This window comes from Pseudorca crassidens, chromosome 8 (assembly GCF_039906515.1).
Source record: "Pseudorca crassidens isolate mPseCra1 chromosome 8, mPseCra1.hap1, whole genome shotgun sequence".
NCBI lineage: Eukaryota > Metazoa > Chordata > Mammalia > Artiodactyla > Delphinidae > Pseudorca > Pseudorca crassidens.
In genome coordinates, this window is record NC_090303.1 from 96,006,412 (window position 1) to 96,032,810 (window position 26,399).

The following is a 26,399-nucleotide window of genomic DNA, read 5'->3' on the forward strand; positions in this document are numbered from 1 at the left end:
AGGCTTCTTGGTGGCTGCAGCAGCAGCCTTAGCATTTCATGCCCATCTTTGATGTCCACGCTGATAGCCACGGCTTGCACCCGTCTCTGGAGCTCGTTTAGGCATTGTTCTGAATCCGCTCTCCTGTGCACCCCGAAACAATGGTCTCTTGCCTCTTAGGCAGTTCCAGACATTTTCCAGGTCTCCCTCCTGGCTAGCTGTGGCGCACTAGGCTGTGTTCACGCAGCCAACCCCAGTTCTCTCCCTGGGATCTGACCTCCAACGCCCAAGCCTCAGCTCCCAGCCCCCTCCTGCCCTGGCAGGTGAGCATACAATCCTCTCGGGCCGGTGAGTGCTGGTTGGCACCGATCCTCTGTGTGGGAATCTCTCCGCTTTGCCCTCTGAACCCCTGTTGCTGTGCTCTCCTCCGTGGCTCCGAAGCTTCCCCCCGTCCACCCCCCATCTCTGCCAGTGAAGGGGCTTCCTAGTGTGTGGAAACTTTTCCTCCTTCACACCTCCCTCCCACTGGTGCAGGTCCCGTCCCTATTTTGTCTCTGTTTTTCCTTTTTTCTTTTGCCCTACCCAGGTACGTGGGGAGTTGCTTGACTTCTGGGAAATCTGAGGTCTTCTGCCAGCGTTCAGTAGGTGTTCTGTAGGAGTTGTTCCACACGTAGATGTATTTTTGATGTATTTGTGGGGAGGAAGGTGATCTCCACGTCTCACTCCTCCGCCATCTTGGAGCTATCTCTCTCATTGCTTTTAGACCACTATTTGGATCCCCTGTTATGACCTATGGGGTCTTGCTCATGCTGGCCCTGCCCACCTTTCCCACCTATTCCTGTGCTCCCTCCCCCATCCATCACAGCACAGCACTGGCCTCATCTCAGTGCAGCTCTCTCCCACCTCACTCTTCAATGGGCTGGGGCCCTGGCATCCTTCTCTCTCTTAATGTTACCTCCCCATCCTTCTCTCTCTTAATGTTACCTCCCCAGAAGGTCAGAGAGACCTTCCCCAATCACAGAGTATCATGTTCAGTTTTTTAACCTTTGTAGAAAATGTCTCATATTTTATTATGTATTTCTTATTGTTTGCTTATTTTATAAAAAATCTCCTCCGAGAGACTCTCACCTCCACCCCCAAGGACTTAAATCTCCCCAAGAGGAAGCTCAAGTATGCTCACCATTCTGCTTGGCCCATAGCAGTTACTCTCCTCACTACTATTAGTCCATCCCTACTTTTTAATGCCCTAATATGGGGTAAGAGCCCTTTCACACTTACTGTCATTTAGAGTTTATGTAAAATTTTATTTACATTATTTCATTTGGGTTTTGATCCACGTTGACATAAGCTAGATAAATATTAACATTCACATTTGCAGAAGAGGAAATTGGGTTTCAGAGAGGATAAGATTTCAAGGTTCATATCGCAATCTGTGGGCAAACCTGGTACTTGACTGAGGTCCAGGTTTTTAATACTGAAAAGCCTAACTGTCCTCATCGCACCTTCTCATGCACCTCACAGATGACAGGTTTCACTCCATCTCCATGGATTGTAGAGGGAAGAAAGTATTGGTATGTGAGGGATAAATGAATTGTAAAGGTAGAATTTCCAGAGCTCTGGGTGGATGAAAGGCCAGGAAAGCCAGGTGTATCCTTTAGAATTGGCAATGGTAACATGGAACATGGTGCTTCGATACTGTTTAATTTGGGTGTGGTTGTGAAGGGCAGTGTAGGGTATTAGATAGAGCATGTCGTTTAGACTTGGACTTGAATGTGATTCCTGCCCTGCTGCCAGTGGGAATGTGGTTAAGTAACTTAGTACCTTTCCAAAGCTCAGTTTCTTCATTACTAAGATGGGTATAATAACATGTATAAAGAGGCTGTGTGAGAATCAGATTACATTATGTGCATAATGTACCCAGTGTATGATCTAGCCTATAATACACTATTAAAACATGATATCTGTTGCTGTTATTACTAGTCAGAGAAGGCAAAAGATGGAAGTCTGACCAAGTGATTTTTTTCCCCCAGGAGAGTTAAGCCCTGTGTCTCCAACATGGAAGTGGAGAACCAGACACGGGTCACCAGGTTCCTTCTGGTGGGGTTTCCTGGGAACTGGGGTGTGCGTGCAACAGTGTTCCTCATGTTGCTCGTGGCCTATATTCCGACAGTGGCTGAAAATGTGATCGTCATCCTGTTGGTGCAGCAGAACCTGCCACTGCACGAGCCTGTGTACTTCTTCGTGGCCAGCCTGTCCTTGGAGACCTGGTGCATCTCTGTGACTGTACCCAGGTTGCTGTTTTGTTTTTGGTCCGTGAGCAACAGCATCTCCTTCACTCACTGTATGATACAACTTTACTTCTTCATTGCACTCAAGTGCACAGAACGTGTGCTCCTGGCTGCCGTGGCCTGTGACCGTTATGTGGCCATCTGCCGCCCACTGCACTGCCCCACCATTATGAGCCATGGGCTCTGCTTCCTCCTGCCTCTTGGTTCCTGTACCAATGGCTTTGGCATCTCCTTGGCTAAGATCTACTGCATCTCTTGCCTCAGCTTCTGTGGCCCCAATATCGTCGATCATTTCTTCTGTGATATCTGTCCAGTACTTAAGCTCTCCTGCACAGACATGTCCACAGCTGAACTGGTGGACTTTGTCCCGGCACTGGTCATCTTCCTCTCCCCCCCGCTCTCACTGTCCTGTCCTGTGGATGCATTCTGGCCACCATCCTACGCATGCCCACAGGAAAGCAGAAGGCGTTTCCTGCTTGTGCCTCCCACCTCGTGGTGGGCACCATCTTCTCTTCAGCTGCTATTTTCATGTATGTCTGGCCCCGAGCCATTCATGCCTTCAACATGAACAAGTTATTTCCATCTTCTATGCCATTGTTACCCCTGCTCTTAACCCTTTCATTTATTGTCTAAGGAACCGAGAGGTCAGAGAGGCTCTGAAGAAACTGGCTTACTGCCAGCCACCCGATCTCGCGAGTCTGTTATAATTGATTAGAAAGAAGTAGTTTGATTTGGTGCCTGCTCTCCCGTCCTCCATCCTTTCTCCTTTAATGCCTCACCTGGATATTACGCACGTTAACGTGACCTCACCACGTCCACATTAACCGCGGGCTCTTGGCTGTGTCCTGAGGGCTGCATCAGTCTGTGTTCTAAGGGCATACCCCTTGAATAGAGAACTCCCTTTGGCTCTGATCCAAAATGGGGTTTCTAAGACTGTGAGTAAATTCCTGAGTTAAGTGGGAGAGAGAGATGGCAGCATATGAATTAGCTGTTTTATCTAGCAAGCATTAAACACTCGGGGGAAACAGATTTGCTGACAGCTTCCTGACTTCTCAGTTTCCTGACTGAGACAGAGGTAGCAGCTGCTTCAACAGTCCATTCTGGATGTTATGCCAGGAGTCAGTCTTGGTGGCAGAGACGAGAGACTGTTCCTCTACGCCTTTCAGCACTTTTTGTAAGCACCAATTTCCCTGCATTAAGTACCTTTCTGCTTCAAACAGCTGGAGTGCTTTCTCTTATCCGTAAGTGAACTGGACCTTTTTCAATGATATTTTGTCTTCTTATATAACTTATTCAGTTGTTTTGTGTTGAATTTCATATTTCCCTCCTAGATGTCACAGTATGTTTATTTGTATCCTCTAGTGGATGAGCACATAATAGCTGATAAATAAATATCATCTCATATATTATTTGCTAACGGAAGCTTGCCCTCACAGTCCTCCTTTCTTCTGATCCCAGTGTTCCCTCATTCCTCTTCAGTTTTCTTTTACTTCCTCTGGGCTCACTCCCTCACCTCATATACAAATAACTCGCCCAGTCTTAGGAATTGACAGATTTTCGTCCTATACCACAGTGTCTCTCAACTCTCCTACTTGTTTATCTGACACCCTACCCATGTACGCCTTACCTTTTTGATAAAATGAGCCCACACACCTGCAGAAGGGCACATGGATATGCCCACTCTCGATTCATAGTTCTGACAATGGCAAAGGGAGCTATAGTTTAAGTTGTATTCAATGTAACATGCTGATGTCAGTGGGAGTTTAAGTCTTCCATTAGAGCAGTTTAAAACAGAATGGCTTTTATAATTTGCATCCTCTTTCACAAACAATACTTTCAAGAACGTTTTCTCTTTCTTCTGAAGTAAGAGCCATTAGGTGGGCTCTTTGCTGCATTTTACAAACTTCCAGAACAGAAGGAAGTAAATAATGAATAACCACAGACAGTGGGGAGCAGAGGTCAAAACCCAGATCTGCTCACTCTAAGCCCTAGGTCCTTTCTTAGCTCATGGGATCTCCCCAGAGAGGAAACATGCTTCTTTAGCAAGCCTAGTGTGGAAGCCAATTGTGCAGGGATGTGGTTGGAATAATCAATTACTATATCTAGAGAACTGTTAATAAAATAAAAATGGACACATGTGAAGTATACTCCTCAGGAAAGAAAGACACAGGTAAAATGCAAACCTCTTTAGAGAATAAAGATACAAAAGGAAATGATTCTTATAATGGAAATGATTTAATGTTTGCTCCTAGAACATATTTTGGTCCCTTCATACATAAAGAAGTGGTTATAAATGTATTTCCATTTAAAACCCAAACATATAAAGATAAGTGATTATTTTTGAGATAATTCAGATGATTCAAAACATAACAGTACAGTCATATAGGGCTGTGAAATGTGTACACGGAAAAACAGGCAAAGACACCTTTAGCAGAAGTCAGGAAATGAGGGGTGTGAACAAGCAACTGGTTGCTGACAGTCTGAGTTTTAGTCCCAGGTATATTTTTGTCGTGTGAGCTGAAACAAACCATCTAAACTCTCTGAAACAGATTCCTCACGTGTAAAATAGGAATAATGATGCTCACTCTGCTTCCTTTACACGGTGGTCTTGAAGATCACCTGGCATGATGCAAAAGATCTTGATTGTTAAAAACGTTGACCAGCGTGAGACCTAAGCAAGCTGAAGGTTGGTGAGGGTTTACACGAGGAAACTGGTGGGGAAGATTGTGCCCTCGACCTGTCTGAAACTGTCCACACTGCCTGAGCTTCGTGTATATAAGCTGGGAGACTCCCGATAGAAGGGGATGCTTGTTTCTTTATTATTTTCAGAAGTGTCTGAATGAGGGAGAGCATGGAAGTAGAATTTCTTCATAAATTCTGTTGTGTTTCAAAGAGCAGATGGGAATCAGCAAAATGTAGCCTTGACCTCTTTGTGAGAAGAACATCTAAATGCATGGCCTCCGAAAAGTAGACGGTGCAGATCAGACCAAGAGGGGAATCAGCCTCAGCAGAGAGAAGATGTTTACTAGCAGTGTAATGGGTAAATGCACACAGAAGAGAGCTATTTGTAAGGTGAGATGCATAAAGCAAGTGATAAGTTTTGAGCCAGCCTGCGTGGGTTTAGGTAACCGTAATATAAACTCTGGTAGTCAGTTTTAGCAGGATTTAATTATAATCCCTCAGGATTAGTTATAATCAACCAAGCTTATAAGAAGCTTCATCAAATAAAAAAATATTACTTATACATGCAGTATATTTTTAAAGGGACTATATTAATTAGCTCATTCAACTAGTATTTATTGAGTATCTACTATGTACTAGGTACAAGTGATAGGGATATAACAATAACAAAACACAAAAACTTGTCACCCTCGTAGGTAGGAACAGATAGCAGACAATATATTTTTACATTTATAATACATATATACATACATACATAATGTAGTGGGTTGAATGGTGGTTCTCAAAATACATGTCCACATCCTCAACTTGGAACTTGTGATTGTGAATTTATTTGGAAAAAAGCGTCTTTGAAATGTAATTAAATTAAAGATCTCCAAATAAGATCATCCTGGATTATCTGGGTGGACCCTAAATCCAATGACATGTTCCTTTAAGAGAGAGAAGGGGAGAAGGCTGAGGGAAAGGCCATGTGAAGATAGATGGAGGCAGAGACTGGAGTTATGATGCCATAAAACAAGGAATGCTTGGAGCCACCAACAACTGGAAAAGGCAGGGAAAGATTCTGCCCTAGAACTTTCAAAGGAGGCACCAGATTTTGGACCTCTGACCGCCATCATTGTAAGAAAATAAATCTGTGGTGTTAAGCTATCAAGTTTGTTGTAATTAACAAATCAGTTAAGTTTTAATTAATTAACAAATTAGTTAATACTGTAACAACAGTAGCCCTAGGAAACAAATATGTATACCAATTCGGGTGGCAATAGTGCTATGGGGAAAACAGTGTATGGAAGAGTACTGGAAAGTGCTGGTGGAGATTTGAAATTTTACTTTATTTTTTTGTTTCATATTTTAGAAGGATATTTATTGTCATGGGGAAAATTTCATGTAATACATTAAGTAAAAATTGTGGGCCATTGAACTTTTATCTATTTTATACATATTAGTTTAGTGTATATATGTTAGTGTATATATGTCAATCCCAATCTCCCAATTCATCCCACCACCAGCCCCCCACCAAGATTTGAAATTTTATTTATTTATTTTTGGCTGTGTTGGGTCTTTGTTGTGGTGCACAGGCTTCTCACTGTGGTGGCCTCTCCTGTTGCGGAACATGGGCTCCAGGCGCATGGGCTTCAGTAGTTGGGGGTCGCGAGCTCTAGAGCGCAGGCTCAGTAGTTGTGGCACACAGGCCTAGCCTCTGCGGCATGTGGGATCCTCCCTGACCAGGGCTCGAACCCGTGTCCCCTGCATTGGCAAGCAGACTCTTAACCACTGCGCCACCAGGGAAGCCCAAGATTTCAAATTGTATTTACGAGGTTCCAGAAAATCCTCACTGAGGAAGTGACATTGGAGCAAATATGTGAAGAAGCTGAAGGAGCAAGACATCTGATTAACTGGGCAAAGATCATTCCAGACACAAGAAATTGGGATTTTTGTTATCAAGACAAGGGAGCAATTTGAGTTTGGCTGCTCAAAACGGCAAATGCCCACTACATTACTCCATTTTGGTTGCCTAGAACCCCCGTGTACCTTATTTCCTAAGGTAAACTTTCTAAGATGCTCATGCTTACCAAAAAAAATCCTCCCCCATGGCTCCCCTCTACTGCTGGATGGAGACAACCCAATTCTCATGGGTGCTACATTGAGCTCCAGGTCCAAGATGACAAGCCAATAAGCAATCCTCTCTGTATAGGAAGAATAGAGCTCTTGTTCTATTTTTAAAAAGTTTTTTCAAACTTGGAAAAAAGGCAGAATGACAATTTCTTGACTTTTTGATATTATACCAAAGCCTTTTTTAATAAGCCTGTTTGATAATGATGGAGCTTTCTTGGAGAACGTTGCCGTATATTTGACCAACAATTTACAACAAAGGTGCAGAATTTAAAGCCCTATATAGTTGTCAGTTAACCTGCAGACATTGACAAGATGTTGTAATTCTGCAGCCTCTTTAGAAAAGTTGAACCAAAGTTGATTTCGGTTATTGGGCTGTGAAAAGTTCACCAGGCTTATATCTAACTCAGTCTTATGTTGGTATTCCTTTCCTGGCTGACTGTGTAAAGTTCTGTTCCTTAATGCTGTTGGGACAATTTATTTTGTCTTCCTGTTTATTACTAACAGGTTAAATGAATGTTGGCACATGTTCATTATTTATTTGTTGGAGACTAGATGTGGGGCAGTGGGGCGAGGCAGGGCAAGTGGTAAATGAGCAACATGATAATAGCATGTGGCTAGGAAATATTTTATTTTATTCTTTTATTGAAATGTAGTTGATTTACAATGTTGTTAGTTTCAGGTGTACAGAAAAGTGATTCAGTTATACATACATACATATCTTTTTTTTTCAGATTATTTTCCATTATAGGTTATTATAAAATATTGAGTATAGTTCCCTGTGCTATACAGTACGTCTTTGTTGGTTATCTATTTTATGTATAGTAGTGTGTATCTGTTAATCCCAAACTCCTAATTTATCTCTCACCCTTCCTTTCCCCTTTGGTAACCATAAGTTTGTTTTCTATGTCTGTGGGTCTGTTCTATTTTGCATATAAGTTCATTTGTATCATTTTTTTTAGATTCCACATATAAGCAGCATCATATGATATTTGTCTTTCTCTGTCTGACTTACTTCACTTAGTATGATGATCTCTAGGTCCATCCATGTTGCTGCAAATGGCATTATTTCATTCTTTCTTATGGCTGAGTAATATTCCATTGTATAAATACCACATTTTCTTTACCCATTCATCTGTTGATAGACATCTAGATTGTTTCCATGTATTGTAAATAGTGCTATTGTAGATAGTGCTGCAATGAGCACTGGGGTGCATGCATCCTTTTGAACTATGGTTTTCTCCAGGTATTATACCCATGAGTGGAGTTGCTGGATTGTATGGTAGCTCTATTTTTAGTTTTTAAAGAAACCTCCATAGTGGCTGCACCAATTTACATTCCCACTAACAGTGTAGGAGGGTTCCTTTTTCTCCACACCCTCTCCAGTATTTATTATTTGTAGACTTTTTGATGATGGAAGACTTTGGTAACAGTGGTCTAGGAAGGCCTATGAGGAGGTAACATTTTACACAAAGCCTGAATGATGAGAAGTAGCCAATCGTGACAAATAAAGTCCAGTGACTGAAAAGCACAGGTTCTGGGGCCACACTACCTACTTTGAAACTAGTTCCTGCTGCGTAAACTTGGGCAAGTTTAATCTTTCTGTGCCTCAGTTTCCTCATTTGTAAAATGAGGCTAATAACTGTACCTACTTCATTGCATTGGTTTGAAGATAAGTGAATACAGGTAAAATAATTAATTTAGTGTTCAGCACAGAGTAAGTGTTCAATAAAGGATTATTTTTATTTCTGTTTGGGACAAAGTTTTATAGGCAAAACACATGAGTTTAGCCGCTTGTAGTGAGAATTAGAGTGGCATGTTACGTGGAGAAGGTTAATAATGCTCTGGGAGTAAAGTAAAACTTGTAGTATAATAATTCCAATTTAGACATTTATAGTAAGGAAATGCATACATGTGGGAATAATTAAGGAGATTCTCATTGCAATGTTGTTTATAATAGAAAAAAATGAATAAAGAAAACCCCAGCATGTTAAAAAATATACTTGGATAGAGAAAAATGTCCTTGTGATGGAAAATATTGTAGCTAAAAAAAATGACACGGAAAGTGGCTCATAGTATACTATTGGGTAAAAATTAATTTGCAAATAAGCAATTACAAAAATGATGTACAGTATGATCTCATAAAATACATGAATATATGGCATAGGTATACTTTCATGAAGAGAGATAAAAGGAGGAAGCATTAATAATGTTCAGGATGCAGAGATGAGAGTAGATGGGTCAGATATTAATCAGATGAAGGTTTAATAGCCCAATATAGTTGGAGAGAGCTAGGCGGCTGTTCTTTAACCTGCTTCCTACGTTCTGTACTAGTGATACTACACCAAGGCAGAATAACAATGAATGGCAAAATACGATTTTCCTTTTTCCCTTTTGTTTATTGACAGATTCTTCTGAGGCCCAGAAGCCTCTGTGGGTTGGGCTGGTTATGACCCCGTAAGTGTATACATAGGGTAAACAAGTTATATTGAAATATGAAATTCAGGTAAATTAATGTTTCTGATGTATGACAGAGTATGCACGAAGGCTGTGGTTTATTTGATGTTAAAAAATCTAAAGCATCAAAGAGCGAGGTAGAGCTTCTGGATCAGAACAACTTCATCAACCTGCCTTTGCTGTGAAGGTTGTCATGGTAACGGTAGGGCTCAGAACTGAGAGCATACTAAAGCAGTTATTATAACTCTACATAAAACATATTTGACATTTGGAGCGTTTCTCTTTTGATTCATGATTAGTCTGAGACACTGAAATGTCCCCATGGTGGGCTGAGGCCATGTGGACAATAATAATCTAAAAAGAAAAAAATCTAGAGATATAGATACAAAATAGAAGAAGTGTTTGTCTAGGAGTGGACGCACTGCAAGATTTTTGTGTCTCGTCCTCCTCTCTCTGGTCCTCCTCCTCCTTTTTTTACGTACCTCATATTTTATCCTGCTTTTCTGCTTAATAAATGCTGTATTGCCTGTTTCCAAGGTAAAATTATTCCCCCCTACATGAAAATGCTCCTGTGCTCCTGTCACACTCCTCTTTAAAACATTTCATTGTTTCTCTTCACCACCTGCGAAGACGAGGCCCTTAGCTGGGTCGTAAAGCTCTCTGCTGTGTTCCTGCCCATGCTTCCCACCTCGGCACCTACTCCTCCAGCATCAGTGTCTGATATTCCCGCCTAACATTTTTGGTCTCAAACTTCTTGTAGTTTATAAACACAACATGCTGTTTTAGGCATCCCTGTCTGGTTCAGGCTATTTCCTGAGCTTAAAACATCCTGCCATCTCCAGTTATGTGATTGGGTTGTTTTTGTTTTTTTCATTCTTTTAACTCAATTTAGGTATCACCTCTTTCAGGAACCTTCCCTTCCCTTTCTGTCTGAGGCACAATCAGCTGTCCTGCATTCTCTTTCCTGATATCAAAGGAACAGGAACTTGTCTTGTTCATCTTTGTCTCCCTAGAGTCTAACACGGCCCCTGGCATATAGTTGATGCCTGATTAACAGTGTTAATCTAACCTGAACTGAATTAAGGGAGAGTTTGTGCTTCTGAGTAAAAGGAAAGGAACTAAGAAGTTTATACAGGGTATTTCTCTAATACTACTCTAAATGTCTTGAGAAGTTTCGTTATGAGAAGAATCCTAAAGATGTACAGTTCTGTAGCTATTACTAACAGACTCAAGAAAGACCTGGCTATGAGTGTTTGCTTTAGATGATGCTACAATCATAATGCTTACTCAACAAATCTAGTAGCTTTTTAAATCATCAGCGAACATGTAGCATGCTACAGAAACAGAAATGGGGAGCTGTTGCTGTCGCTGAGCAGAAAAAAATACTGGATTTGTGGAGAGAGAAGCTGTAGTGTCAGCTTCTAAAACTCAGGATGTTCAGATTAATCATTTTAATATCTTCGTAACTCTTAAAAATAAAACTGACTCATTTTCTCCAATTATTACCCAGTTATTATCTTTGTTCTCATTTTCCTCGCTCTCCACTTCAATCCATCCCTTACTATGTTCCTTGATGGCCTATACCCCTCAATCCCTGTTGCCATCATTCATCTCTAAGCCATCAGAATCTCTCACAAGAATGTACTGTCATATCCCTTCAACCAGTAGCCCTATTTCCTTTCTCTTATTCTCATCAAATAACCACACCACCAGCAGATATATCTTTTATAAAAGTTGCTTTATTGAGGTATAATTGACATGTAAAAGCTGTGTGTATTTAATATACTCAACTTGATGAGTCTGGGGATGTGTACACCTCAAGTACATCACCACCATCAAAGCCATGACATAATAACCATCACCTCCCAAAGTTTCCTCCCACCCCCTTTTTGTTGTTATTATTAATTATTGTTATTTTTTAGTAAGAGCACTTAGTATAGATCTATCCTATTAGAAGAATTTTAAGTATACAATGCAGTATTGTTAGCTCTGAGCACTCTGTTCTGTAGTAGATCTTCAGAACTTATTTTTCTTGCATAACTGAAATTTTGTACACTTTGATTATCCCCCTTGCCCCTTCCATCAGCCCTGTCAAACACCATTCTACTATCTGCTTCTTTGAATTTGGCTATTTTAGAGTCCATGTATCAGTGAGATCATGTAGTCTTTTTGGGAGCAGATATAACTTTTTTTAAACTGAAGTGTAGTTGGCTCACTATACTAGTTTTAGGTGTAAAACATAATGGTTCAGTATTTTTATAGATTATACTCCATTTAAAGTTATTACAATGTAGTTGTTATATTTCCCTGTGCTGTACAATAATATATCCTTGTTGCTTATTTATTTTATACATAGTAGTTTGTATCTCTTAATCCCATTCCCCTATCTTGGCCCTCCCCACCTTCCCTCTCCACAGTGGTAACCACTTTGTTCTCTATATTTGTGAATCTGTCTTAATTTTGTTATACACATTTATTTGTTTTATTTTTTAGATTCTACATATAAGTGACAACACAGTGTATTTGTCTTTCTCTGTCTGACTTATTTCACTAAGCATAATACTCTGTAGGTTTATCCACGTTGTTGCAAATGGCAGAATTTCATTCTTTTTGTGTGTGGTTAAGTAGTATTCCATTGTATATATGTACCACATCTTCTTTATCCATTCATCTTTTGATGGACACTGACATTGCTTCCGTATCTTGGCTATTGTAAATAATGCTGCTATGATCATTTGGGTGCATGTATCTTTTTGAATTAGTTTTCATTTTCTTCTGGTCATATGGTTGTTCTATTTTTAGTTTTCTGAGGAAGCTGCATGCTGTTTTGCATAGTGGCTGCACCAATTTACAATCCCACCAATGGTATACAACAAGGATTCCTTTTTCTCCACATATTTGCCAACACTTGTTATTTGTTTTCTATTTGATCATGGCCATTTTGACAGGTATGAGGTGATATCTGTTGTTTTGATTTGCATTTCTCTGATGATTAGCAATGTTGAGTATCTTTTCATGTGCCTGTTGGCCATCTTTATATCTTCTTCGGAAAAATGTCTGTTCAGGCTTCTGCCCGATTTTTAATTGGGTTGTTTGGTTTTTTTGATACCAAGTTATGTGAGCTGTTCTTATATTTTGGATATTAACCCATTATTGGTCATATCATTTGCAAATATTTTCTCTCATCAGTAGATGCATATTTATTTTGTCAGTGGTTTCCATGGCTGTGCAAAAGCTTTTAAATTTAATGAGGTCTCATATCCTTATTTTTGCTTTTATTTCTTTTGGATTAGGAAGCAGATCTACAAAAAATATTGCTGTGATTTATGTCAAAGAGTGTTCTGCCTATGTTCTTTTCTAGGAGTTTTATGGTTTCAGGTCTTATATTTAGAACTTTAATCCAATTTGAGTTTATTTTTTATTTATTTATTTTTTTTGCTGTACGCGGGCCTCTCACTGTTGTGGCCTCTCCCGTTGCGGAGCACAGGCTCTGGACGCGCAGGCTCAGCGGCCATGGCTCACGGGCCCAGCCGCTCCGCGGCACGTGGGATCTTCCCAGACCGGGGTACGAACGCGTGTCCCCTGCATCGGCAGGCGGCCTCTCAACCACTGCGCCACCAGGGAAGCCCTGAGTTTATTTTTGTATGTGGAATGAGGAAATATTCAAATCTTATTCTTTTACATGTAGCTATCCAGTTTTCCCAGTACCACTTATTGAAGACTGTCTTTTCTCCATATATTCTTGCCTCCTTTTTTGTAGATTAATTGACCATTACTGTGTGGGTTTATTTCTGGACTCTCTATTCTGTTTCATTGATTTATGTACCAGTACCATGATGTTTTGGTTACTATAGCTTTAGAGTATAGTCTATTTTCTTAAATTTGTTGAGAATGTATTTTGTGGCGTAGCATGTGATCTATCTTGGAGAAAGTTCTATGTGCACCTGAAAGCAATGTGTATTCTGCCGTTTTTGAGTGGAATGGCCTGTAGATATCTATTAAGTCCAACTGGTCTATTGTATCATTTAAGACCACTATTTCGTCTTTGATTTTCTGTCTTGATGATCTGTCTATTGATGTTGGTGGGCTGCTAAAGTCTCCTACTATTATTGTATTTTTGTCAATTTCTCCCTTTATATCTGTTAATATTTGCTTTAGATATTTAGCTGCCCCTGTATTGGGTGCACATATGTTAACAAGTGTAATATCCTCCTGTAGTGGTCCCTTTATCATTATATGATGCCCTTCTTTGTCTTTTGTTACAGTCTTTGTTTTAATGTCTGTTTTGTCTGATGTGAGTATTGCTACCCTTGTTCTCTTGAATGAAATACCTTTTTCATCCCCTCACTTTCAGTCAGAAAGTCATAACTTTTAAACATATCTCTGATCATGAAACTCTGTGTGGAAAAGTCTTCAGTTTTATCTCATTGTCTGAATAAAGTCCAAAGACCTTTGTTTTATATTCAATATCCTCTACTATCTGCTGTAACAAGCTTTTTTTTTTTTTTTTTTTTTTAACGGTACGCGGGCCTCTCACTGTTGTGGCCTCTCCCGTTGTGGAGCACAGGCTCTGGACGCGCAGGGTCAGTGGCCATGGCTCACGGGCCTAGCCGCTCTGCAGCATGTGGGATCTTCCCCAACTGGGGCACGAACCCATGTCCCCTGCATCAGCAGGCGGACTCTCAACCACTGTGCCACCAGGGAAGCCCCAAGCTTTTGTTTTTTATGTGACACAACAAATTGAGCCCATAACCCCCAAATAAAATGCCCCATTCCCCATGAAGACGAGTGCTGATTTCTGACCTGAAAGTAATATCTGCAGCCTCTGAATAAACTCATTTTCAATTTGTATTTTGTTTTTTAAAATTGTGTGTGTTTCATTTTCTTTATAAGAGCATCCACGCATGATTTACCTTTGTGTAGTCTCAAACAACCATCATGTTTTTGTGTTCAGAGTAGGAACTCAGTAAGCATTTGTTTAACACGTTATTTTCGGTTGATTTCACAAACATTACTGCAAAAAATGTGGGTTTTGAGGATACTTATTGTTGTTTATTAGCAAATAACTGTCCATTTAAAAAAGTAGAAAAAATTCTGTGATTCTCTGTAATTGATTTTTCACAAATTATAACTGGTATACATAATAGGCTACCTATTCTGATAATTTACTTTTACAACTCACTTAATAAAAAAAAGTCAATTTTCTCAAGCAGTGTTTATTTGGTGTCAGTACCATCTAGTGGCAAATGTGAGTAATACTCAGTGATTAAATTGGCATTGGAGAGTTAGTACTGAGACAGGCCTTGAAGATCATCTGGTCTATATAATCTGTATAATTCATTATACAAATTACTAAACTGAGATTTTGAAAGTTTAAGAAGTTTCTCATGGTCTGCAAAAAGCTGAGCACTTATTATGTGAAATGAACTGTTAGACGGGATATTAAGAATTATAAAGCATGGTTCATGACCTCACATAATTTACTGCCAGCACAGGAAATAGACATTAATATGTCAAAGATGACAATGAAATATTTAAATTATTCAGTATGAGTTAAAATACTTAATGAAATATCTGGACAAAAGTTTCTATAAGAATTCAGAAGAATAAGAAAAATGTGCTAAGAGTGAAGTGAATAAAAAGTAGTTTCTAGAAGAGGTTGAATTTGTGTTGTGTTTTGGTGAGGTTTTAGTGCATTTATTGTACTTTGCATCACTGATTTGAGATGCCATTTTCATCATAAAATTCCAATATACACTTGTCTATTTATGGCCTTTTTATTCTGATCCAATGATGTATCTCTCCACTCATGCACCAGTAACACACTGTTTGATTACCGTAATCTTATGAAGTTTGAAAATAGAAAAAGTTTAGTCTTCCTTATGACTCTTCTTTTACAAAATTTTGCCAGTTGTTCATGCTTTTTAGTTTTCCATATGATTTTAGCACGTCCTATCTAATTTAAAAATCCTGTTGCTACTTTGGAATTGCATTATATTTATTGAATTGCTTAGGGGAATTGACATATTTATAATGCTCAGACTTCCTATTCAATAACATATAAGTTTTTCCATTTGATCAGGTTTTTGCATCACTAAGCAATTCTTTAAAGTTTCTTTGACATAGTGTTTACATGTTGTGTTAAGTTTTAAGAGACCATGGATGTTTAGTTTTCTTACTAGTATTCTATATTTTTTTGGATTGTGTTTAGGAAATAATGTCTGTATTAGTTCTAATTTTTGAAATTAGTTTTCTTTAAGTCTTGATATGTGACCTTTGTGTGTATGTGAGTGTTCTATTGGCATTTGGAAAGAAGACTCATGTTTTTTCAGAATAGAGTCTGTGCAATATTAATATGATGTACTTTATTGATTATGCTATTTTTAATCCTCCATATCTTAATTTTTTCAGTGATCTGATAGGGACTGGGAAACGTGAACTAATGTCTCCTACCGCTTCTGTTTTTCTATTTCTCCTTAAATCACTTGTAGTTTTTGCTTTGTGAAGGTTGACCTTATTTCATTTGAAGTTACATCGTTATAACTATTGTATCTTCTGTGTTAGTTACATTGCTTGGTGTTATGAGTGCCCTTATATGATTTATGCTTTTTTTTGTCTGTATTAAGCCTTCTCTGATATTGAGATTACAACTCATGCTTTACTTGTTTACTTGCTTACTTGCTTTATTTGCCCCATTTGCCATTGTCCACACTTTTCTTTCTAAATATTCTGAATCTCTGCTTTGCCTGTGTTTCTTGTGAACAGCATAGACTTGAACTTTGATTTTCTTACCTAGTCTCTAAGATTTTTTTGGTAAGTGAGTTTAAGTCTATTTACATTTATTGTTGTGACTACAATGTTTGGTATGGATTCTACATCTAATTTTATGTTAAACTTGATGGGTTTATAGCCTTGAAAAACTGTGTTGTATATGTTATTTTTGTCATGCACATGTCTATTAATAATTAGGAAAACTGTGGTTTCATTCTACAGGTTATGTTTTATATCTATAGCTTTGTATAACATCCTTAATTTTCTATGTTTTTACATTGAATTTGATTATCTGCCACAGGTAATAATTACCTACTGTGGGCAATAATGAAATTTTTCTGAGTACTTACTCTTTATCCTTCTTTCTTTCTCTCTTTTCTTCCACCTACATTTAGTTGATCTTATCATTCTTGGTAATTACTGTCATCAACTAAATGTACTTATAAATCACCTGGTTTTCTTACTTAAGTGAAATATTTTTGTTCCTAGATACGAAAGATGAGAAAGTCAGCATTACAGAACTCCTCTCCTTCTTTCCTGTCAACTTTTGTTACTTATATTTGTTTCTGCATTGTCAGGGCATGTTTTAAGCATTTGAATTTTGCTCTGTCACCTTAATCCTCATAATTATATTCATCATAGTCTACAATTAAAACGCTTCAATTCTCACTGCCAATTCTTTTGCCATAGATTTTCTAGGACTGATATTCTTTGGATTTTTTGCATGTTCTGCACTGTGCTTTTGTGTTTGTATAACCATTTGGCTGGGTATATAACTTGGTTGATTCCTTCTTTCCTGAAGGATTGTGTAGGTGTTACTTCACAAACTTTAGCATCGAATATCGCTATAGAAATGTGTTAAGTCCAGATGGAATTTTTTTTTTGCTTTATAAGTAGTTTTTTCTGCTCTCTAACCACATGATTCTTTATGTTTTTAATCTAATAACATTACTAAGATATATTCTTATATGGTCATTCTGTGTCAGTTTACCAGGGGCAAAGTTTGTCTTTTCAGTCTCTAGATTCATTTATTTTCTTACTTCACAAAAATTTTCTTGAATTGTATTTTTAAATATTTGTATTTTATGATTTAGATATTTCAGAAAATGAAAGCATTGTCTCCTATGCCTAACTTTCATATCTTTTATTTTCCTAATTCAATTTAACTCTATTTCAATTTGGTTATGCTGCTTTTATTATTTTTATGCTCAATTTCCTTAGTGGGTTTCCAGCAGTGCCTCTATTCTCTTTTCCCCATTCCAATTTCAACTTCATTTCTGGAGTTTTTTCCATAGTTTTTCGTTTCTATTTTAAGCTTTATATTTCCATATTTCATCTCCTTTTGCTGCATCACTGTGTTTTTCCTAAATTCTTTTTCTTTTTACATTTTTTATTGAGAAAAAATTCACGTAACATAAAATTCACCATTTAACCATTTTAAGGTGTTTCTTTAGTAAATTCATGATGTGATGCAACCTTCATTCCTAATTCTAAACCGGCACTGACTTTTCAGCTTATTGCACCTGAACAGGTGTGGTGCTCCTGACACCTAGTGGGCAGGGGCCAGAAATGCTGCTAAAGTTCCAGAAGAGAGAATTATCTGTCTCCAGAGTGTTGAGACTGAGAGATACCACTCTACATACACCATTAGAGCACCACATCACATCCAAGGAAGTAAACAGCCATTCAGTCGTGTCATCCCTACTGGTCTCAAGAATGTCTTTACAGAATTTTTTATTTCAGTTCAGGAGGCAAGGTTCACATGTTTGGTTGTTAGGTCTTTTTAGTCTCTTTTAATATAGAAGAGTATTCTCTGCCCCATACTCAGCCTTTTTGTCTGATTACTTTTTGTAAGAGTTCAGGCCAGTTTTAGCACTGCATTTTGTTTCCATATTTTATTATTACCCTTTTTTTACTGAAATGTAGTTGATTTACAATGTTGTGCCAATCTCTGCTGTACAGCAAAGTGACTCAGTTACACACATACACACATTCTTTTATTTTTTGAATTTTATTTTATTTTTTATACAGCAGGTTCTTTTTTTAATTACTTAATTTTATTTTATTTATTTTTGGCTGCACTGGGTCTTCGTTGCTGCGCGTGGGCTTTCTCTAGTTGTGGCAAGCGGGGGCTACTCTTTGTTGCGGTGTGCGGGCTTCTCATTGTGGTGGCTTATCTTGTTGTGGAGCACGGGCCCTAGGCACGCAGGCTGCAGTAGTTGTGTCACGTGGGCTCAGTAGTTGTGGCTCGTGGGCTTAGTTGCTCTGTGGCATGTGGGATCTTCCTGGACCAGGGCTTGAACCCATGTCCCCTGCATTGGCAGGCAGATTCTTAACCACTGTGCCGCTAGGGAAAACCTTACAGCAGGTTCTTATTAGTTATCTATTTTATACACATCAGTGTATACATGTCAATCCCAATCTCCCAATTCATCCCACGACCCCCACCCTGCTGCCGCTTTCCCCCCTTGGAGTCCATACGTTTGTTCTATACATCTGTGTCTCACTATCTGCCCTGCAAACTGGTTCTTTTGTACCATTTTTCTAGGTTCCACATATATGCGTTAATATACGACATTTGTTTTTCTCTTTCTGACTTACTTCACTCTGTATGACAGTCTCTAAGTCCATCCACATCTCTACAAATGACCCAATTTCATTCCTTTTTATGGCTGAGTAATATTCCATTGTATATATATACCACATCTTCTTTATCCATTTGTCTTTTCCTAAATTCTTGATTCTCTACAAAGTTGTGAGTCTCTGTAAAGTTTTGTTTTACAGAGAAAAGAGCTTCATAAAATTTTATGGAGAAGTGTTTGGTTACCATTTTTGTCTATTATGTGAGAAAATTTCTCTCATGAGTACTCTTTATCACCTATTAAGTTTTCGAGTTTCTTTCCTTTTTTCGTGCAGAGTATTTTCATAGATACAGCCAATCCTCATTATTTGAATATTCTGTAACTGTGAATTTGTCTACTTGCTAAAACGTATGTGTAACCCCAAATAAACACGTGGGATACCTTCATGGTCATTCATGGACATGAGCAGAGTGGCTGAACATTTTAGTTTCTCAGTGTGCATGTTTCCAGCTAAGGTGAACAAGCTGATACTCTGCCTTCTTGTTTCAGCTCTCGTGTTGTAAACTCGTGTCCCTTTTGTGGTCTAATTGATGCCACATTTTTCACATTTTGGTGCCTTTTGTTGGTAGTTTCACTGTTTAAAATGGTTCCCAAATGTAACACTGAAGTACGGTCTAGTGTTCCTAAGCAGAAGAAGATTGTGATGCACTTTATGGAAAAAATAACCGTAAATTTGGTTGATGAAGGTTAGATAACCTTCTTCAGGCACGGTTTGTAGCGCTCTTGGCCTTGAATCCAATGTTAATGAATCAACAATACAGTATATCCAGAAAGACAAAGAGGAAATTTGCTGATGTGTCCATAAGAATTCTCTTAAAATGCTAATGTAACAGCTATAGTGCATGATGAAGCTATGGAAGAGGCGGAAACGTGGCTAAAATGTGCATTCATGAGATGAAAACTGATAAAAGGTGTAATGGGCAGCATTGTTGTGAGGCTTAAAGCCAAAAATATTGTGATCATGTTACCCAGAGTTAGAAAAATGTTAGCCCTTCTCAGCTAGTGCTGTCTGGCTCACAGTTTTCAAAAGGCAGTGCAGCGTGAAAAATGTTAAACACTCAGGCAAGGTATTCTCTGCAGATATGGGGACCGTGAAAGAATTTTTAGAATACTTGCTAAGTGTTATACAAGAAAAAAAGTTACGTGGAAGAGTAAGTTTTCAATGCTGATGAGATGGGCTTGTTTTGGTAAGGGAACCTATATAATGCAAATGGCATTTTGGTTGATAAACATGTTGTGACTGGAGGTTTGCAGGAACCTAATGCTGTATTTTACCTGAGAGCACTAGTTCGGTATTTGGTAATTCAGTGTTCACAGTGACTTTATAGAACACAACTACTGCAAATAATGAGAATCGGCTGTATTGGTCTGTTTCCCATGGACTATCTGAAGCAGATAAATTTTTCCTGGACAAGTAAAGAAAGAGTCAAAACCAACAGGAAATTTCCTTATGAACCAGAATAATGCAGTTGATTTTTAGTTATTTGTAGTAGTTATGTTCTATAAAGTCGCTGTGAACACTGAATTAACAAATACAGAACTAGCACTTCTGGGGGAAATACAGGGTTAGATTTCTTTTTAGACTTGTTTTTTTATTTTAATGCTTTATATATAGAGCAATTTTAGGTTTACAGCAAAATTGAGCAGAAGCTACAGAGATTTCCCATATACTCCCTGCCCCCCAACATGGGCATAGCCCCCCCCATTATCAACATCTTCCACCGGAGTGGCACATTTGTTATAATTGATGATACAGAATATTTTCACTGCCCTACAAATTCTCTTTTCTTCACCTATTCATCCCTCCACCCTCAGCCTCTGGTAACTACTGATAATTTTATTGTCTCTATAGTTTTGCTTTTTACAGAAGGTCATACCGTTGGACCCATACCGTAGGTAGTATTTTAAGATTGGCTTCTTTCACCAAGAATTATGCATTTAAGTTTCTTTCCTGTCTTTTTATGGCTTGATAGTTTATTTTGATTTAGTGCTAAATAATATTCCACTGTTTGGATATACCATAGTTTATTTATCCATTCACCTCCTGAAGGACACCTTGGTTGCTTCCAGGTTTTCACAGTTATGAATAAGGGCGCTATAGATATCCATGTACAACTTTTCTTGTTGGACTTGCATTTTCAACTATTTTTGGTAAATACCAAGGAGTACAGTTGTTTGATCATATGATAAGAGTATGTTTGTTTTGTAAGAAGCCACCAAACTGTCTTCCAAAGTGTACGTACCATTTTGCGTTCCTTTCAGAAATGAATGAGAGTTCCTGTTGCTCCACATTCTCACCAGCATTTGATATTGTAATTGTTCTGGATTTTGGCCATTCTAGTAGGTATGTAATGGTATCTTATTGTTGGAATCTGCATTTTCCCGATGACATATGCTATGGAGCATCGTTTTATATGCTTGTTTGCCATCTGATGTCTTTTTTGGTGAGGTGTCCATTGAGGTCTTTGGCCATTTTTCTAATTGAGTTGTTTGTTTTCCAGTTATTGACTTTTAAGAGTTCTTCGTTTGTTTTGGATAACAGTTCTTTATCAGAACTGTCTTTTGCAAATATTCTCTCCCAGTCTGTGGCTTATCTCTTACCACCTTTATTCAGTATTGTACCGAAGTATCCAGAAAGTTCATTGTGGCAGTAAAAAGAAATAAAACGTATATAGGTTGGAAATGAAAAAGAAAAATATCTTTATCCTCAGATAATGTGTGTGTGTGTGTGTATGTACATGTACACAGAGAGAGGTACTGCAAAAAACTACTAGAACTAACAAGTTATTTCAGCAAGATTGCAGGACATAAAGCCAATATACAAAATCAATTATATTTCTAAGTACTAAAAACAAATAAAAATTGAATTTGGAAAACAAAAACCATTTATAATAGCAACACAATTATGAAACATGAGACAAAAGTTGTGAGAGCTATACTCTGAGAACTACAAAGTATTTTGAGGCAATTTAAAGGAAACCTTAGAAATGGAGCTATATCATGCTCAAGTAAAAGAATATTCACTATTATTAAAATGCCAATTGATTTTTGACAAAGGTGCTAAGAGAAGTCAATGGGGAAACAGTTTTTTCAATAAATTGTGCTAGAATAATTGCATAGCCATATGTAAATAAACAAAAAATAGCAAAACTCAACCACCCTTATCTCTCATCACATATAGAAATTAATCCAAAATGTATTATAGCTCTAAATGTAACAGGTAAAGTTATTAAAACTTTAGAAGAAAATATGAGAAAATTTAGTGATATTGGGTTAGCAAAGATTTCTAAAATAATATCCAAAAACCAAATTATAAAAGGAAATATTGATAGTTGGACTTTATAAAAATTGAAACATTTTAGTCTTCAAAATGCAGTATAAAGAAAATGAAAAAGCAGCTTATAAGCTGGGAGAAAATATTTGCCAAAAATGTACATCTGTGTTAGGTATAGAATTTCCTCAGTTCAATAATAAGACAAATGACCGAACAAAGTAAGCAAAAGATTTGAATATACACTTCACAGAAATATATACATATAGGAAATAAGCACAAAGGAAATTACTGCATACTATTATTTATTAGGAAAATGGTAATTAAAACCACAATGAGATAGTAATATACAACTATTAGAACAACAAAAATTTAAAAATCGACCATACAAAGTGTTGATGAAGCTGGACCTCTCATCATGTGGTAGTGGAAATGTAAAACAGCACAACCACTTTGGAAAACAGTTCGATAGTTTCTTTAAAATTTAAACATATACCTACCATACAGCCCAGTCGTTGTCCAAGAGAGGTGAAAGCATTGATCCTTACAAATATTTGCATACAAATGTTCATAGAATCTTTATTTGTAGCCAAAATTGTCCATCAACAAATGTCCATCAATAAGTGAATGGATAAACAAATTATAGTACATCCATACAACAGAATAATGTGTATCGGTACAAAGAGATAAACTATTGATACAAGCAACCACACCTACAAATTTCAAAATAATTATGCTGAATGAAGAAAGTTTTATCAAGAAGAATGTATACTGTATGACTCTTTTCAAATAAAACTCTATAAAATATAAATTAATCTATCGTAACAGAAAACAGAGTTGAGATTAACTGTGAATGAGGTGTGATGAAGGATGGATTTCAAAGGAAACTTTTGAGGGTGATGTTGATTGTGGTGCTATTTATGGGTGCATGCATATGGCAAAACTCATTAAATTGCACTCTTTAAATATGTGCAGTTTATTGTTCTTCAATAATACTTCAATAAAGTTATAAAATAACAAAAGGATGACCTTAGTTTTTCCAAAATAGAGCTTGTAATTTTTGTTTTTTATTGTCTTTGAGGTTTATGGAGAACTTCAAGGAAGAGAAGATGGAAATGTCAAATGTTTCTATGGTTTGAATATTTGTGTCCCCTCAAAATTCATATGTTGAAATCCTAATCCCCAAGGTGATGGTATTAGGAGGTGGGGGCCTGGGAGGTGATTAGTTCATGAGGGCTGAGACCTCCTGATTAGGATTAGTGGCCGTATAAGACGTCACAGAATGCCCTAGTCCCTTCCACCATGTGAGGACACAGTGAGAAGGCGCTTGTCTATGACACATAAATCAGGGCCCCACAAGACACCAAAACTACTGGCACCATCATCTTGGACTTCCCAGCCGTCAGAACTGTGAGAAATACACACTTGTTGTTGCTGAGCCACTCAGTCGATGGTATTTTGTTACAGCAGCCCAAAGAGACTAAGACACATCCCATTACTAAAGCTGGAAGCCCCCGTTTTGAGATTTTTAGATAAAAATATCTAAGATCATATGTTTTCAGCAGTGCTCAGCCTGAGTCTGAAGGGAGAGACAGTAGAAGAGTGGGGTGGATCCGAGAGCAGTGTCTTTCCCAGGCAACTGCAGAGAAAGGACAGTGGGATTTAGATCATTTATTAAAAACATTGTTAAAGAGATGGAACATGAAGTATAAGTAGGTTGAGAAAGAAAGTGAGAACAGCTGAGAGCAATAGAAGAAAGGGAGGAAAAATGGAAAGACCAGAGGGTCTCAGGAAGTCAGAGAACCAAGATAAGTGAATTCCAGTGCATGGGAAAGCTAATGAGTGGATTTTGTGCTTGAGAGATTATGGGTGGCCACAGGGCTCAGTGGTCAGAGAGTGAGCAGAGGAGAGAAATATAGGCAATTCAGCTGAACATATTGTACTGTTTTTTCTTCTTTTAATCACATTAATCTGATTCTTTAAAAAGCAGCTTGGTAAAATTATTAATCTTTAGCTTAAATGATGGAATTAAAAGTAGCTGAAGCTAAATAACCTTACCAGAGCCTTAAGTGTGGAAAGAACAGCTTGAATAATGTTTAATTTTTTATTAAACTCAGGGTTTTAGCATGAGAAGAGAGACTGGAAAACAGGGGAAGAAAAAGAGAGAAGGTTGGAGTAAGGGGGCCCAAGCAGGCTGACTTGGAAATGTGTACTCACTAATTAGACTGATTCTTCAGGGTAGGGTTATTTTATTTGTACAGTAGTTGTTTTTTCATAAATAGAACACCATCTTCTAAAACCCAAAGCAGAGCATGAGTAGGGATGATGCTGGCCCTAAATGTTTCACAGTGGCAACGACAGCTTGTGTTTGGTGGCCACCTCTGTGCCAGGTAACTGCTCTGTGTTGGATAATTTAAAAGTATAAGAAATAGAAAAAATACATGAACAGATTTTTTTGTGATCTTTGGCTATCAAAAGTAAATCAGAGTAAATGGTGAGAGAAGGAAAGTGGGTCAGAGTCAGACTGACAGATACAGACTGTTTTGTATCTCATGCTCTTACTTTGTCTTCTTATTTTTGGATCACATCTTTTGGCCAGTCTAGTTGATGTTTTATTTGATTCAATTTTTCTTTTTAACCGATGTTTTATTGTAAGATTTTAAAATTCACAGAATTTTGGAAAGAATAATGTAGTGAACACCTATATCTCCTCCTATATTTACTAATTGCTAAGTATTAGTATTTTGATATATTTTATCTATTGCCTATCAACTATCTATTCACCTATCTTGCTTTCTCTTGATAACTACCTAGCTCTATATAGATGTATAGCTATTCATATACATATATCCATGGCAATTTTGTACCCCTTTCCCAAGGGATATATTACAAAGTCTGGAGATATTTTTGATTGTTAAAATTGGAGAGGGATGCTACAGTCATCTACTGGGTGGAGACCACGGGTGCTTCTAACCATTTTACAATGTATCAAACAACACTCCACAACAAAGAATTATGTAGTCTAAATGTCAATGATGCTGAGGTTAAAGAGGGAAATAACATATATATATGTGTGTGTGTGTTAATATAATATATATTATGTGATACAGTATATAATGTATATTCAAAATAAATGTATATAATTTACATATATATATTGCTGAATCACTTTTAAGTACATTAGACATTTTGAGTAAACTTTAATAGAATATATGTACATACAACCTTCTCACCAATGAATAACATGTATCTCCTAAGAACAAATATTAAACACAATACCATTATTACACTCGCAAAATTTAACACTGATACAATATTATTATCTACAAATGGTTCTTTGGATTTTTTTTTCCCAGTTCAGAATCCAATCAAAGTTCATGCATTGCATTTAGTTTCTTATCTCTTTAGTTTCATTTAATCTCAGACTTTGTCTTTCACATCATTGACATTTCTAAGAATGCAGGCTAGTTGCTTTGTAGTATGTCCTGAAATTTGGATTCATCATATTTAGAGCCAGATAAAACTTTTTTGGAAGGAATTCTACATAGATGATGTTGTGTTCTTCCTAGTGCATCATATTAGGGGGCCCATGATGTCAGTCTGTCCCAATATTGATAATGTTAAGTTTGGTAATTTCGTAGACTGGTTTCTATTAGATTTCTCCATTGTAAAGGAACTTTTTCTTCCTTTGAAATCAATTAGTATTCTGCAGCATGAATCTTGGAAATTATGTGAGGATTATGTCTCCTAAAACTATTTTCAGCCAATTATTTTAGCATCCATTGACTGCCTGAATCAATTATTAAGTTGGCCACAAAATAGTGATTTTCTAATTCTGTCCTTTTACAATTGTTAGTTAACATTCTTTGCTAAAGAAGAACTTTCCCTCTTCTTACCACTATTAATTAATGTACTTTTATTACTATCCAAAATGTTATTTATTCATATAAGGAAATATTTATAAATAAAATGTGTGTAATTTCTTTGAGGTTTCTGATCTGATGGAGTCTAAAACCATGGCCAGTTATGATGAACATACAAATCAGATGCTGTGTGGGCATCTTCCATTTGCCTCTCCACATCCACACTTTACCTTTCTCTCCGCTGCTCTGTGCCTGGGAAGACTGATCTGCATGTACTACGTCATGGGGCTTCACTGCCCTCTGGCGTCTTGTTGGGTTTGGCTCATTAGAAACA

General features: G+C 37.6%; 1 protein-coding gene across 1 annotated transcript; it reads left to right on the forward strand.

Annotated features, from left to right (window-relative positions):
• The first annotated feature begins 2,034 nt into the window (after positions 1-2,034).
• OR6B1 (olfactory receptor family 6 subfamily B member 1) lies at positions 2,035-2,974 on the forward strand. The gene is given in 3 exon segments (XM_067745613.1): positions 2,035-2,659; positions 2,662-2,838; positions 2,841-2,974. Coding segments are annotated over 3 exon segments (936 nt in total).
• Positions 2,975-26,399: the final 23,425 nt, after the last annotated feature.